The following is a 16,937-nucleotide window of genomic DNA, read 5'->3' as shown; positions in this document are numbered from 1 at the left end:
AAAGGATTCTGGTAGCTGTAGTGAAAACGTTTTTTTCTGTTCAGGTGACCAGCAACCGACACCCCTCCAAAGCACAAGTCCTTCCCAAATTTGGGGGAGGGGAGAGAACCATCTTACTTAACCCTTAATGTGGTCCAGGGGAAAATGTGGAAAGAACTTCTTGGTCTACCGATGGCAATCCCCAATGCAATTATCCGCCACGAGTTATGTCTCATTTCACTTAAAGCAAGATACCTTTGGAGGCAATTAGCCTTGTTTAGAAAAATGAATGATCCACCTATAAACACTTTATATAAATTGTTAAATGAGGTTGTCAAATCTGGGTCAGTAGTATCTATTAGACAGTTTAGCGACAATATGATTTTGTTGTTAGGTACACTAGGTCTTTGTTTAGAGGATCTGGTCCAGCGACCAGGGCTGGTTAAGAGACTTCTATTCAAGGCTGATTGGGTAGATACGGTAAACGGGGTGGATTCTTAATCCACATACAAGGAGTATGCAAGTTTTGGACATGCCAGGGAATGTATTCCCCTCTATTTACAAAGATTCCCTTGTGACAGGGCGAGATCCATGTATATGCGCTTTCGACTTAATCAGATACCGACCTTAGAAAGGATACGGTACTGGGGGGTACAAGGACATGGCACTTAATCTGGAACAAATACATTTTACGTGTCGATTTTGTGGAGAAACCAGATCGCAAGAGACACTTAAGCACCTTGTATTAATTTGTAAATATTTTGAGCCTAAACGCGCGGTCTATCTGAAAGACAGATTCAAAAAGGATCTCGAAATGTCTATGCATTTGTTTTGGAGCCGTTGTATGTGGGGTGTAAACATTTCTTTAATTTTAGCCTTGAACTTATTAATTCAGGATATCATGGAGGAATTGGAAAAATTGAATCTAATACGCAATGATTTTAAATTGGAAAATTAAGGGTTGTGATAGATTTTTTATGGAGGGTGAATTGACATTGGGGAACTAAGGATTTGCTTATATGTAGGCGGGTGATCTTTTGATATGTGTATAATGGTATGTGTTTAAAATGAATTGTTTATTTTTACTATGTGTATTATGTTGTATAAGGTTTCATGTAAACTAATAATGCAACAATAAAATAAAAAAAAGGGCATGGCTACCGGTGATTTGAGGTTCTTACCGCATATGTTAGACTTATGCTCAGTCCATCTCGTTTTGGCCTTCCTCCTGGTCATACCTGTGATGCTGGAAATGCATTGAAGGGACAGGGCCTCCCTGTCCTTGTCCTGTAGTCCTTTTTCATTTGTGTTCTGCATTGTTTTCTGCCCAGGAGTCCATGTGGGACACCTGGCAGTGCAGCTCTTCCTGTTTTTGGTTTGGTGTACAGACCCATGGGATACCCTTATAGCTCCCATGGGTGGGGGTGCAACCCTGTGCCCCTAGTATATGTTTTCGGGCACATGCGTGTGGCCCACAGAGGCTGGTGGCAGCTCAATGCTGAATTTGACAGGTGATACCCAGGCCCTGCCATTGGAATCAGTTGATTCCTGATAGGAAACAAGATGGCCCCTGTGGCCTCTTGCTTTCTATTGCCTGTTATTTTGTTTTCCCAAAGTCATGGGAAGCCCTGACTCGGTCCCTTCCCCCTGACTGGCTGTTGGGTGGAAGTTCCATATATGGTGTTGTTGTGAAGTCCAGGCCAGACTGGCTGGAGCCTTCCCAGTGACTGTATGTTGTGGGTGCACACTGTGGGTGGGACCTGGGTGAATGGAGTGTGTGACCAATATGCACTTCTTGTTGTGGATGTCTGGTTTCTGGTGTTTGACACAATGACTGAGAAAGCCCTGCCCGAAACTGGTATGAATGCAGTGTGTAGTGTTAAATGGCTGGGTACTTGTCCCAATACACTTTCTTTGTTGTGAGTGTCTGAGAGGGAGGAGTATGGCCTGAATGCACTGTGTGCCTGATTGGCTGACTGACTGCATGAATGCCCTTCTGTATGATTGGCTGCTGAGTGTGACCCGGCAGTGTGGATGAGAGACAGAATAGTATATCTGGGGACCTCTCACCACTGGAATTTTGAAGTTGAAATTGAGGCTTAATCTCGAAGCCGAGCTGAAGAAGAAGGTTGACTGCTATCTCCCTTTGCCGAAATCCAAAAGCCGTCGAGATTGATCCAAGAGAGGACCTGGTTAGACGCCCTCTTCCCGTGCTCCGATGGACCATCGAGCACCGCAAACCTTTGCCGAAGCGCCCTGGAAGTCAGATCCTCGAAAGGCTGCCGACCGGAGACTGGGACCTCCGAGGAGAAGGAAGTCAGCACCGGACAATCCGGCCACCGCCGTCAACCAGGGTTCACAAGTTTGCTGTAACCGCTGGAGGACCGTCGAAGGCGTGTTGCCCAGGAGAGGGGACTGCTTGACGCTGAGCCGCCGATGACCGGAGCAGCATGCTCCTTTGCCTAGGACTTTTGATTCACGGATGCGCTCGTCCGCACCGCAGCCCACCTTATCCCGCTGGAGAAGGCCAGGCCGTCGACGCACCGAGGAGCATCCGCCGGTGGGTTTCCCGCCACCCAATGACCATAGAGACGCCGGACGACTCAACTCCCTTGTTGGGCCACAGTTCTTCAAAAACTCTTTGCGGTCCTGAACTGTCATCATTGAGGTGCCCCGCACGCCTCTTCCTTGCAGGACATCTTCACTCTGTCGTCGACGAGCACCGCTGGGACCAAAGCTGCCGCCTCGACGCCAGAGTTCACTTTCTTCGAGGGATCTCAACGATCCGTGGCTCCTGCTTTAAAGGGAGCCGCTCAAGAAGGATCCGTCGATGACCCGACGTCGAACTCTGCTATTCCAGGTACTTTGGGGTGGTAGAAACATTATAGATGGAAATGAGACTTATTGAACAATATATGGACTGGGCTTGTGATACATCTTTACTTTATAGGTTGTCCAGGTTGGGGGCGGGGGGTTATCTCCACACAGAACTGTACTGTGTCTAGTGGTAGGGGCCAGTATTCTGCCAATTGTTCGAACCAACTGATTTCCGCCTATATCTATAGTTGGTTTCCTTTATGAATTTGATCTGTGTGACATTTAACCAGAGTACAGGTGATGCACTTTAATGAGATCTGATAAATAATTGTGGTACCACTTAAAACTGTATATATCTGCCATTGCAGATTTTCTGAGCACAAAGTGAGTTATTGTGATTGTGTACATAACCTTTAAATTAATTATATAAAGACTGTGTTTTAACTAATAGTGTGTGGATATTCCTTTGTGGGGGCTTCGGGAACAACACTGTACTTAAGAACCAGCCTGCATCACCTCCTGAGAAGCTAGGACTTGATTCCTCGACCACAATACCAATAATAGAGAATCTTTGCTGGGGTCTTCTGTGCCTCCCCTCTGCCATATAGAGAGCCGGAGTACAGACCCCCCCCTGCAGTCTTTACAATACCCACATAGTAATAGCCACATGGTCATTTGAGGCCATAAATGACATTAGTAGAGTCACAACTACGTGAATGTTTGAGCCAGATGGGTTTCCTGAGTGTGGACGTGTAATACTGTTGCCTAGTATTATGTTCCCACAATGCTGGCAATTGTGTCATAGTAATGTCCCTTTGAACTGGATTTTACGTGTCGGTGCAGTTGTCATTTCAGCTCTCACCAGACTGTTGGGTAATGCCTCACTGTTCCTATAGGCAAATGTGTTGTTGGAACAATTGCTGTAGTTGAGGGTCCATTTGTAGCATGGGCCAGTTTTTCTGTATTATCTTTTTGATCCTGTGACTCTGGATGGAATGTGTGGTCACATAAACAAGCGGTTCTCCTCCTTTGGGTGGCTTGTGTGTTAAGAGAGTGTCTTCCTATATGGTACCACAGTCCACATTGAATCTCTATAATGGATCTTATACAGGTATGTTTTCTTCCATCGGTAGAACCCTGTCTCACCTAATTTACGTAAAAAAGCTTGAAGGTTAGTGCCGTAATATGGCACTTGTACAAGTACATTTACTACTTAAATAACATTGACTATTTAAATAACTAGCATACACTGAGTCACTCTACTTGTAACCCTTCAGGTGTCTACAGACAGAGTAGGCAACATCATTTAGTAACAAATACCTCCATAGCCCTGAAGATGGAACTTTAAGATTCCGAAACGCGTTGTCAATCCCACAAACTAAGAGGATCCTTTTGGGATATTTTTAGGATTTAGCAGCCTATGGCCACTATGCAAACTTTTGTGAATTTTGTAAACACAAGCCTCCACTTGTTTATTGTTTAATGTTATTGACTTTTTCAAGAATATATTTGACCATTCTTGAAAAATTGGTGGAATGAACACTGACGACGGATTTAAAGAAGTATTTGTTAATCACTTTTTTACTGTGATTATAAAAAAGATTCTTGTTTCACCAGAACTGAGGGCATATCATTTCTTTTGAAATATTCTGTTACTTGAACTCTACTGTTGAAGTCGAAATTTCGAATATATCTGCTTTTCAAAAATGTTGATATTTGCTCTCCAAGAAGTATTCTGTTATCTGACTAACTTAATCTGGAACCCATAGTTACTGCATTGGTCCACTTTGGATCTACCAGGCTTGGGTGCTCCATTATACAGGCCACTGAATTCCTTGAGATTAAACATGCAGCCAGGCCTAATTAAGTAAACAGTTGAAGTCAGAAGATGTTGTAGGCACAAGATCTGTGGCATATTGATAGCACAGGAGCTAACTAGGCATACCAAGGTTGCAGTGTGGAGGAGTGCCAAACAACACACTAGGCATACCGAAATCTTCAAAGCAAACCAGTGAATCTGAAACAAGAAATACCATTTTAAATATTGCAAAGAGACATGACTATTGTTTGAACAAATGAAGGCAGAACTGAATGTCATGGCTTTAACCAGGCTATTATAAACCCTATAAGAACTTGCACTTTGTGATGAAATGCAGGATTCTGTAACTTCTTCCCGGGGGGGGGGGGGGGGAGTGTTTGCTTGGGAGGTGAACCTGCTATGCAGCACCGTCCCTATGGGTAGAGGCAAGACAGACTTCACCGGGAGAGACTTCACCCACTGGGGACAAGGACTCCCGTTCTGAGGAGGAACCTACCTACCTACCCAAATACCTCTTTGGTACACAAAAGAAAGACTATAGCGTTATGCATGGGAAGTCTCAGCAAAGTGTCATAAGTGTTGGAGGCGGAGACGCCAGGAGAAGTGAAACCCGGGAACTTCAAATCTGCACTGGCAGCAGAGACAGCAACAAAAAGGTGCGCTTTCAAATCCACAGAGGAAACCTGGATGCAGGGATGCCCGAGTTGCACCGGGAAATTGAAACACTTGAGAGAGCCGAGCAAGCAAGCACAGGTCTTCAGAAAGAGGTATCCAGACCTGGAGAGAGAGGAGAAGAAACAGGGAAATACTTCCTAAGGAGCATGTGAACCAACATGGGGAAGGGTGACAGAGAGAGAGTAAGCGAGAACAGAAATTGCCGTCTTGACTCAAGGACAAGAACCGAAGAGGTGACCTACTGACTCGGTGACGCAGTCCCAACACCACAAAGGTAACTGGAATAGCGGTAGGCCCAGGGAGGGTAGCGAGTATAATAAACACTGTACTTGTACTAGTTTTAGTAAAATGCTAAGCAACTTAAAGAGCGGGGATATACACAGGGTTAATCATACTCGTCCCAGTGAAAAGCCAAGTAACCAGAAGAGCAGGAATTCTTACTGGATCAATCATGCTCGTCCCAGTGAGACATAAAATAAGTCAAGCAATTACTCCAAGAAGAGTGCAAGTACTTATATTATTCAAGATTTAAGTTGTTTATTCGACAAAGAGATTGTCAAAGTTGTGTGAAAAGCCCAGAGAGAAAATATCTCAAGGAAACGCAAAGTTTTTAAATAGGACTTTGAATAGTCAAGAGAAGAAAAGCCAAGAGGACTGGAAAAGCCCAACAAAACTAAAAGATCTGATTCAAATGATATCCAAGCACTATCTCAAGATTCTATACTGAATAAAGCCTGCTAAAAAAGCAGCCCCAGGAGAAGGGAGTCACAATAGTGTTAAAAAAAATAACTGAGCAACTTCTCCTCCCCAACTTTTTATGGCACGGGGTAAGATGGCACGCTCTGGTTTGGTGATGCACTTTGACTCTGGTTGCAATTATACAATTCCCAAAGTAGACCAAGGCTTACTTCGCCTTCCAAATTAATGTTTCCCTGTAATACAATTCAAACACAACTCGTTTCTTCTGATTTCACAGTTCAACAAAGTTCCTAATATTAGGTAGGTCTCCCTACGTCGGGCTCAGACCTTCAACCACAATGCTTAGGGTTTCCCTTCCCCACGCTTTTATCATCAACAAAAGTTGCTTTACACTTTGTTTCCTGTCAAACACCCTCAAATGAGCAAGGCTTTGTCAAATACCTCCACAGGACCACTTCGACTTACGTTCCCTTATTACTTTTAGCTCCTCTCCCAGTGCCTCTTGGTTCCTGTAGTTTCAAGCATAAAAATGTCCAATCAATCTTGTATTCTTTCGGTTTCCCGCAATCTGGATCGCTTCTAGTTAGCGTTACAAAGTTCAACACAAACTTGCAAGGGGCTCCCTTCCCCAAGCTCATTATACTTCGGGTCTCCCTCTGTCAGGCTCTGACCACTCTGTCAACTCATTTCCCAACTGGACTACAAGTCCGATAAGGACTTGCTCTTGCCTCTTTATCTTTGGTGCCTTTCGCCTACCGGACGCTTGTTTCATTTACTCACTCACCAGTAGCGTTCAGGCTTTCCACGTCTTCCAGCTGGTTTGCGGGCAAGGCCTTCAGCATCCGCCTCTCTTCTCCTCTCCAACACTCATTTACCCAAGAGGAGAATGGCCCATTTCCTGACACAAAAAGGGATACTTTCTCCTGCTCCTTGGCTCCACGTCCCAAACCCTTCTAGCCTCTCTAAGGTACGGTTCTCCCGCCTGGATTTCTTTTGCTTTCCTTTGCAGCCACGCAGCCCCTTCACCTTCCGTGCTTCTCTGCCTGGTCCTTGTTAGCCCCTGCCGAGCTGCTCCTTCTCGTATCAAGCCTTGCCCCTTGAGTGCTTGGGACTTGAGTAGGGATCCTCTGCCGGCCTCAGCCTTGCAGCCCTCGTTCTCTCTGCTCAATAGCAACTGCCGTCTCCTCTCCTGCAGGCTCCTTTTAAACACCTGTGAGAGGTTAATGTGCTGCAGGTGTGTGATCCGGGTTGGGCCTGCCTGACCTTGCCTGTCCTCGTTAACAGGACAGCCTGTTGTCAATATGGGAGAGTCTGTCCTCTGTGTGTTAGTGGGTAGTTTCTTAGTACTCTTCATCCATCCTCTGTCCCTCTCTTCCATGTAAAAGTGTTTGTGTAAAATGTAAAAAAAAAAGGGGGGGGTGTTTGGGAAGTCGGAGTGTCCTAAAAAATAGAATGGGGTTATGGGTGTTCAAAAGGGGGGAAAACTGCACCTCTCCATTAGGTGTTCCACCCCCACTACCCAAGGACCTCTCACCCAGGTGATCCTGCTGCACTGGCCCACTGCCAGGGACTGGTTCCAAAGGCGATGGCCGTGCCCTTGCAACCTGGGCAAGAAATCCGCGGGGAGTAGACGGTGAGGCAGCCTCCACTTTCTCACAGTAGGTTAGGGAAAATTAGGCATTTTCTTATTATTTGAATAAATTCCAGTATAAAATGGAAAAATCTAGTCTGTCTCCTTCTTCTGACTCGTCACTGCATACATATGTTTTAGCAATTTTATATGGCATAATTACAGATAGATTTTCAGCACCATATGTTTTAATCAGATACAGAATAATCCTAATGGTGTGATGTTTTTTAATATTTCAATTGTACAGAATGCCAAAAAAGTTTTCATATTTCTAATACTAGAAAGTAATAATCAAATTCAATGTAAATAGTATGCCTAACTAAGCTCATAACAATTTAGGTTTGAATGGAAAAGACGTTCTGTTCACAGAAATTAATTATGTAAGTGACATAGAAACTTGAATTCATCAGTGCAGATAACATTTGTGATCATAAAGATTGCACTGCATGATAAGGAAAGGGCTAGGTTCAAAGAGGTTGCTCACAGTTTCCTAGAATGCCATCTCACGATTACAAATCTCTACAGGCCTAAAGTATTTTGTCACAACCTTAAAGACTAGTTGAAGTTGAAGATAAAACTACCTGGTTGGGGATTGTTCTAAATATATAATTCATGACAACAGGGCACATTTGGCCCAAGGCGGAGAGTGTAGGAGTGAGATTCTGATCAGAAACAGTAAAGCCACGAGTGCAAGGAGGAACGACCATGTGGAATGACATGGAGGAGCAGGATCGGAGCAGGAATAGAGGCTGCAGAGTGAGAGAGGAAATCAGATTCTTGAGAGTGATGGGCCTTTGGCAAAGTAGTCTGTGGAAACTGGAGAAGCACCCCCATTTGGGTCAGTCTCGAAAGTGAACAAAACTCCAATGCTATCTACAGCTCATCGGGGGAGACCGAGCAATAACTGCAAGAGATCCACTTGAGATGGTTGTTTCTTACCAGAGAAAAGAACACAAATAGATCCTGAGTTGAGTACCTTAAGAGACTGAGAGTTGCAGGGAGGAACCTTGAACTTTGTATAGAAACCCTTGCACTGTTGCATCTGTTGAAAAAGACTATCCTGACATTTTATTTTTCTATTAGCATATGTTGCATAAAATAGTTTATTAACTTGAGCCTGTGTTTCGCCTCACACAGAATACACAGTTTTATGAAAGGGGGCACTATGGGGGAAGTGAATGAACTATTCGAGAAGGTCCAGAAAGGAGACTACCACTTGGCCTACTGTTGGTAGTTGCTCATTTACTGGGGGAACCCATACCCCACTGAGGAGCAGCATGCGTAGGACGTAGCCCAGCCACTATCCAGAGTCAGGCAATAAAGAGACAAATATAATGTACACTATCTGGGTGCCCTGTTTCCAGATCCAGGCATGTGATTGAGGCCATAGGGAGACAGAACTTGTGGGGACCCAACCCCTAAAGGGTGGCCTTTGGCTGGTGCGAATACCTTCAGTCTGACAATAACCCAGGCAAGAGAATGATATACTTGCCGTTAAGGTAACACCGATCACTTGACGCTGGGATAGTGTTCCAGCTGGTAAGGTAAGGTATCCCCTAAGGTAAGGGGAGATAGGTTCTTTCTAGTAGTTTCCTGGTGACTTCCAAGAATCCAGACATTGGGCCTGTGTGCCAGAAGGTAACAACTACTAGATCAGGAAGAAATCCAAGTGTGAGCTAGATACTATATGCCTGAGACTGACTGGTCTAAAGAAGTGAGCTGGATGTTATATGCCTGTCATGTTGTGCCTTACTCTCGGGATCTAATACAGGACTGTAGGTGCTTCGCAGTAGGCATTTGCCCCTTTTCTTTGTTCGTACCTCATCCTGACAAATTCAATTAAGTCCACACCAACTTAGTTTTAGTTGATGAAACCAGCACCTATACACTTTTCTCCCAACCTAACATATTCCCTTAACAATAAAGAAGCTGAACCACATCATGGTTCCGTGAAGTTTTATCACCCTCTATTTCCCAGGTCGAATTGTTTTCCTGTTTCTGCTTCCTCCATTTGTGTTACTGGGCGACACTCTCCTGGTATCCTGTGTCTTGGGCCCATACTGCCTCTCTTCCCAATGGTAGAATCCCCTCAAACTTCCCTACTCCCACACATGAACCGTGCCTTCATTTGATGTGGACCTTTTTTTTGCACTCCCACATTCACCCGCACCACCACTGTGCTGGCTCATTACCCCCACCTCATTACCTTGCCTCCCGGCAGGCATCCCTGTACCCCAAGAAATACTCTCCTAAGTGACTTCTGCATACTGCTGGCCACTGACAGCAACAATAGACTTTTGGAGGCCTGCTAAACTTTTCATACTTCCTTGTCACAATATAGCTGGGGGTTGAGGAGTGCACATGCACCACCACATATATGTTTTGAGTGTTCTGTTGGTCTGCCTTCATCAGAAAGGGTCTCTCAAGGGTCATGATAATGTTAATGTGCGTACATTTTCCCTCAAAAGCACAAAAAATAACATTGAAGACATATGCTCTTTGCAGGTAATGTTTTTCTAAATTTCACTTGTTTTTCCTTTTCTAGTTTCCAGCAGCATTTGAGTTCAATGAACTTTTCCTTATCACGACGTTGGATCACCTGTACAGCTGTCTCTTTGGGACCTTTTTGGACAACTGTGAAGCACAGAGAATGAAAGAGGTAAATTCTGCAACATGGTCTGTTTTACTGTTTATCAATCTGGAGAAATTGTTATTGGACTAGAATCAATGGTGGAAGCAACAGAGCAGAGAAGCCATCTCGGTTCAGAATGCGCCCAGGTCAGTGTCAGCTGTTAATGTATATATAATTAAAATGGATGGAGCCAATCAAATATAAGGTGCTTCGATCAGTTCTGCCCTCGAATATTTTTAAAGATAGTTTGCTGAAATAGTGCATTTTACTTCAACATTTTTGATGACTGGGTAAAAAGTCATACAATTAATGTTTGGCTCTGTAGCACTACCACATGAAAAAATCCAATTGATATATGCCAGTCAGCATCAGTACACAGAAGCATTGTATAACATTTCCATGTTGCCGGTCCCATAATATATACCAGCACTTCCACTATAAAGCACATGTTCATGATAACTATGTCTAAAACATATGCCAGTATTACCACTGAAAAACTCTTCCATGATGAAGCCCACAATATTTGCCAATCTGTCACTGTAAGAGTAAACTCTCTAGAGTTCCTATAATTCATAAAGAGAGGGGGAACTGTACATGTAAAATGAAAAAACACTCTTGATGAGATAAATTAATTCATAAAGGCTAAACACTTCACTTTACAAAATTGGATTCTATCACATTATTCAATGAAACTTGCATCAAGGTAGTACACACATTTGAAATGTATTCAAATATCTTAGAGACACCTAATATACACAAATAGCATAGTGAAGCAACACAATAAGGTGAACATGCAATTCCAAATATAATAAAAACTGTTTGAAATATTGTACAAATTTATAAATGTGAATACGGTGCAGTTACACATAATGTAGGTGTAGACATAACATGGTAACATAACAGTGACCTAGCAGAAATGCCTTCTTAATAAAGAAGGAACTTGATCCACAGAATTCCTCAGCAGGAATAGCAAGAACTAGGTTTACAGAACTCATTAGCAGGAATTGGTTCTTGAAAGGAATTTCCTTTCACCATTCCAATTTTTAAGTAGACAAATTAACAAAAAATGCTAGGTTATTATTACAAAATGTTTGTACTGCCTCGATGATTAGATTGATTACATTTTGTAAAATGGGTTTAGTCTTTATGCATGAATTCTTCTTATGCTGTGTGCCGCTGTAAAACACAATGGTGCCAGTGCTGGCCCTCACATTCAGACCTGCAAAGTCTCCTGCAACTTGAGGGATTCTCTGGCAAAAATGGTCAGATTCCTGCATTTAATTTCTATTCTTACACAATCTTTGACTAACTTTATTGTAAAATGTTTTGTTTCTGTTAGGATATGTATCCTCTGCCCTTCCGTTTTATGCAGGGACCACCTCTTTCATGGACGATTTGTTGTCTGTGTGCTTCTACTGCTCTTGCCAGCTGCGACAGAGCTGTGTCGCAGGTGGAAGGAGCAGTAAACCGAGCCTAGCCGAGGAGTGGGCACAGCTTTAAGTACTTGCAAACAGTCTTTCATTTCAGCAAAAGGAGTGAACCGTTTTTAAAAAAATAAGCTTTTTACCCCGTTTTATACAATGCATATGCAGGATTCCAGTAGCTAAAATCTCTGCAACAGGCACCAACACAAGGAGTAGCTGAACACGATATCCACTGCTTCAGCCATGAGATATAACCAGTCTGAGTGGATGGCCTGTTATTGCTCAAAAAGGTGCAACACCCATTTCCCACATAATCAGTTAATTCTTGCTGTGTATCGAATTTGGTCACAGAACCGCAGCTGGTTACCCGAGAAAATAAGAGACCAGGATAATCATCATTTAAAAACATGCCTGACTGCAGATCATTAAAACTGTATATGGAGGAGTGTAATGTAGTAATGAGAAGGGAAAATGAATGATGGGCAGCTGACTTGTAAAATAGGAATTTCTTATGAAGCTTTCAGCTAAAGTGTATAATGATTACCCCTGCTAGTTGCATAGTGAGTCTTGATTATATTAAAGACTAGGAGGTGAGAATTATGCTTCAACTTCTTTTATCACTCTTCACAGCCGTTTCAACAACACAACATAAGAAAACTGAAAAGGTGTCTTTGCAATCTCCTTTTCTTTTCTTTGCAAAAACTACAAATCCCACTGTCTCAGTAGTCCTCTTAGTATCAGCCCAGTCTTTGATTCCTGTTCCTGGGCTCCCCCTCTTCTTTGATGCGCTGAACTACATCCTTTAATCCTGTGAGACACACAAAATTAAAGATCCAAGATTCTGCGCCCAGTCATATCAATACAAGTTTTAATGTGTTGCCCTTTGGATAACACGTGCTTCGGCCTTCCTTGGCCTTTCTGAAATCAGGATTATTGTATTTATATGATTCTCTGTATTCATCAATTGGTAAAATTAACATCATTAAACCAATATTTAAGTCCAACAGTACGCAACCAACCCAAACATCAACAAAAACAGGAAGAGCATCCATTAAGAACCATTATAACATCACAGAAAAGAAAAATGCATGTAGAATGTATCCATGACATTGTTTTTAAATCAACACAGACAGAGAAATAAGGTTTGGCGTTGGGAATGGATGCATGGGGTGAGAAAAATTAATTTTCCAATTACATATACATTCCAACAGTTGTATGGTCAATGAACAAATGAAAAATAAATAAAATACATGTAGCAGTGGGAGAGGTCCGAGAGATGGACGGAGACCAAAGAAACAGGGGGGGGGGGAAGAGAAAGAAAGGTAAGTATACTATTTAGAATTCCCATTTCTTTTTTTTTTATTGCAATTTTTAGTTTTTTGACAAACTTTTATCACAATAATATCCACAACAGTATTCCTTTAACTAAATAAGATATTTCCTTTCTAGTCTCCAGTTTCTATTTTTCTTTCAAGATTGCATCTAAAAAGTCAATAGTTGCACAGGTTATTTTCATGTTGTGTCCAGAAATTATGCGATTCCACCATTCGTCAGTGTTACCATTTAAGGGGAAAGAAAATCCTAGATGACACGTCCTTTGGTTAGAAATTGCTTCGCATTTTATCAACATGTGTTGAAGCGATTCTATGTTTTATTTGCAATGTCTACAAAGATGGTTTTCTTAACCATCTCATTTAGTTTGTCTGAAGTGCGTTTAACCGTAACCGCAGAAATTGATCTCGATAGTATCTTGATGGGCATTTTGGGAGGTATTTTGAAGGTACATTTAGCTTGTTTGTTGTGTTCCCAAGCGGAATTTCAGTTCGTAATGTCTCTCTTTTCTCAAGATTAGAGATCTAGTACCAACGTTGGAGATGTGTCTTCACCAATTGTGGGTGTCTTTTGAGCGACTCTTTCTCTGTCTGCAGCAGCCAAAATTTGGTCTATTTTGTAGGTCCAGTTTTTTAACATAGTTGGTGTTGTCTCAGGCATAGAGGGCTTGAATATTTTGTAGGCAGGTTCTCCAGGCTTTTCTCGTATTTTGCGTAGCATTGCGCATGCTTTCCAGACTTGTATGATACAATGAGTTAGTCGCCAATTCATGGCGCAATAACGTCATTGAAACATAATGTGGCAGTCTGAGCACTTTCCGCCAGAACAAACCTTCAAGTGATTCCCAGTATCTAAAGTCGAGATTCCAGGCACATTCAGCCCCGAATGTTATTGCGGGTAAGACTTTGTTCAGATAAAAATCCAATATCGGTCGAAATAAAAATGTTCCGTATTTGTTATTATTATGTGGTCATTCTGCTTCTCAGGTCTTGGTACCATGGCCATTCACGAATAGATGTGCTGAAAATTACTCCAAGGTAACGTATAGAAGTGGTGTTCTGATTTTTTCCTCTGCAACGTACCATCTGAAATTTGTATTTTTTTTTTCCTTTCAAAGAACCTATCTGCATTATTTTGGTCTTAACAGTGTTTATTTCAAGTTTGTTCTTTGTTGAATATAAATTTAGTTTTGTCAACAACCGCTGCAGGCCTATTTGTGTTTGGTCGACCAATACTATGTCATCCGCATATATAATGCAGTTTACTTCTTGTCCATTGACTTTAGGCGAAAAACATCTGACATCTTCTATTTCAGCTGGCAAATCGGAGAGAAATAGTTTGAACAACAGTGCTGCCAACGGGGAGCCCTGTTTTACTCCTTTTGTGGTGGGTATAGTATTTGTCAGGTCGCTGTCCTGGTTCATTCTTATTTGGATGGATGTTCCTTTGTGAAGTGCTCTTATGGGGTTTAATGTGTCCGTTGGGCATTGCCACTTTGTTAGTTTTTGCCAGAGTAGATTTCGGTCTATTTTGTCAAAAGCTTGCCACATGTCCACAAATGCTAGGAATAGGGTTTTATGTCCTTTCAATGATTCTAGTTTTACCAGATTTAACAATAGTATATTGACTTCAGTTCCTACGCCTTTTGTGAACCCTGTTTGCCGACAATCGCCTATTCCAACATGTGCGGCCCATGTAGATAGCTTTTTTTGTAAGAATGAGGTGAAGAGTTTTCCGATCGTATCGAACAAGGCAATAGGGCGATAATTCACTGGATCTGCCCGTGACCCCTTTTTATGGATTGGAACAACCACTGCTGTTCGCCAAGATGGTGGTAATTCTTGTCTAAATGCTATTTTTTTTTAATAGCATTTCGATGAGGCACGCCCATTTTTCTGCCTCCTGTTTGAGCATTACATTACTAATGGCGTCCGGACCGTCTGCTCTTGCATTTTTTAGCAGTTTAATGGCTTTTATTATGTCGTCACGAGATTCCACTACGTTCCAGGGTTTAGTGGATGCCTCCAGCGTTGTGGTATAGTCACTTTCAGAATCGTTGAATAGGTGACAGAAGTGGGCTTGCCAGTTATTCGGTGCGACTTCATTGGTTAAAATTTGATTACTTTTTGTATTGCCGGAGTTTAGAATCGCCCAGATTCCACGTGTATTGTGTTTTTGAAACAGTTATAATATTAACTCTGCTCGTTCCTGGTCTCTTCGTATAGTGAATGATTTGACCCAGTTTCTGTAGCGTTGGCGTCAATGTCGTAGTTGTTCTCCTTTCATGATGTTGTTTGACTTCCGAATCATTCTTATTTCTCGCAGGAAAACTTTTTTTTCTTTTGCTAACAGGCTGCTGAATTTGTGTAGATGTTGATGGCCGACAATTCCTTTTGTTTTGGATTTCACTTTAAATTTGTTTAGCAACGGGACATAGTCAATGTCTTGTTGTGTAGAGGTTGCTCCAAATATGTCTGTCACATATCCAAACTGCATTCCACTTATCCGGAGACGATTTCCATTTGCTTTTGTGCTTAAGGCCTCAGAGTATTTTAATGTCGAATGTGTACTTGTCTCTCTCCATGTCAATTTTAGCGGGTAGTGGTCACTTTTGTTAGATGTTATAACATTTAGCTTTGTTACTTTTTCAAATATATTTTCTGACAACCAGATGTTGTCCAGCGTTTTATATTCACGCTTTTGGTGTCAAGTTGGCTTTGGGGGAATGTTGCCTTGAACATGACCGTTAAACATAACACAATTCCGGCTATGCATTGCAGCGTGCCACAGTTTGGCTTCAGGTGTCAATTTTTCGAACGTTATGAGCTTTTGATTGTTCGCAGGTTCAATTGTCTTGAACCAAGGATTATTCAAATCTCCGCATATTATAATTTGGAGATTATGGACACTAGCCAGATGTGTGTCTATCATTAGAGTCACAGATTTAACATAGTCGGCTGCACTGATCATGGCGGAGTTCCAATAAGTATTTATCAGTAAAAGCCACGATTCAATGAATGCCCCTTGTACAAATAAGTTTGGATTAGGTAGTTCTTGCACTGTCCAATTTAGAGAGTGCTTTATCATCATCAGAAGGCCTGAGTAGGGGCGTACTTTTTGATTTTTCCCGGCCGGGGTTAACAAAATCGTATAACCGTCTCTGATAGGTGGCTCACGAAGCCATGTTTCTTGTAAACATAGAGCGAAATTCCTCTCTAAGTTTAGCGGGAAGTCATTCAACAGATGTACAAAGACTCTTGTATTCCATGAGATTAGATTTTGAGGCTTATCTCAGGGTTCTTTCTGTAGCTAATGTGTGTTTTTTTCGGCAGAGGCGGCAGTTTTGGATGTTTTCCCACCTACATTATCGATTTCTCTTGTTTCTTTTTGAGGGGATTCATCCATTGACTCATATGTTGGATCGTCTGAATATGTAGATAGTTCTCGATCTTCAGATTCTACTCGCCGGCGTTTTTTCAAATTTGTGCTATAAATTGTTGACAGTCCGCTAGAGATTTTATCTTTGATCGTTGTGATTTCTTGGGTCCCAGAGGTTCTTGTTTGAGGCTTTGCACGTTCAAACAGCGCCCTCTTGGTAGGTGTAGTCAGGTTCCTAATAAATGACTTTGCAGACTGCCGTACGGACTTCTTAGGGGCCTCTTTGAGCCGTGATGAAGGGATCTTTCTTTTTGCATTAGATGTTGCTATTTTTGCGTTCAGGTTTCCAACTTTTGCTGGACCTGTGAAGATGCCAAAGAAGAGAATGGATTTATTGATTCATCGTGTATTATCACAGCACTCTCTTTAGTTTTGAGTGCCAATGTGTTCACTTGGCCATCATTTAAGACGCTTTTAGGTAAATCGATTAGCTGATTCAAGGGACTTTCTTGAATTCTATTATCTGGTGTTTTTTGAATTATGTTGTTTTTG

The 16,937-nt window shown here is 42.2% G+C and overlaps 1 protein-coding gene across 6 annotated transcripts in view; it reads left to right on the top strand.

The window, feature by feature from the left end:
- Nucleotides 1-16,937, top strand: part of MTMR1 (myotubularin related protein 1) — a 1,542,631-nt gene that overhangs the window by 1,330,074 nt on the left and 195,620 nt on the right. For all 6 annotated transcript variants that reach the window (XM_069612748.1, XM_069612750.1, XM_069612749.1 and 3 more), the window contains one exon: nt 10,165-10,278. In XM_069612748.1, the coding sequence (XP_069468849.1) occupies nt 10,165-10,278 (114 nt within the window). The remainder of the gene's footprint in view (nt 1-10,164; nt 10,279-16,937) is intronic.

Source organism: Ambystoma mexicanum, chromosome 5p (assembly GCF_040938575.1).
Source record: "Ambystoma mexicanum isolate Mex_15411 chromosome 5p, UKY_AmexF1_1, whole genome shotgun sequence".
Classification (NCBI taxonomy): domain Eukaryota; kingdom Metazoa; phylum Chordata; class Amphibia; order Caudata; family Ambystomatidae; genus Ambystoma; species Ambystoma mexicanum.
Note: the sequence above shows the minus strand (reverse complement) of the source record. Positions and strands in the feature narration are given on the sequence as shown.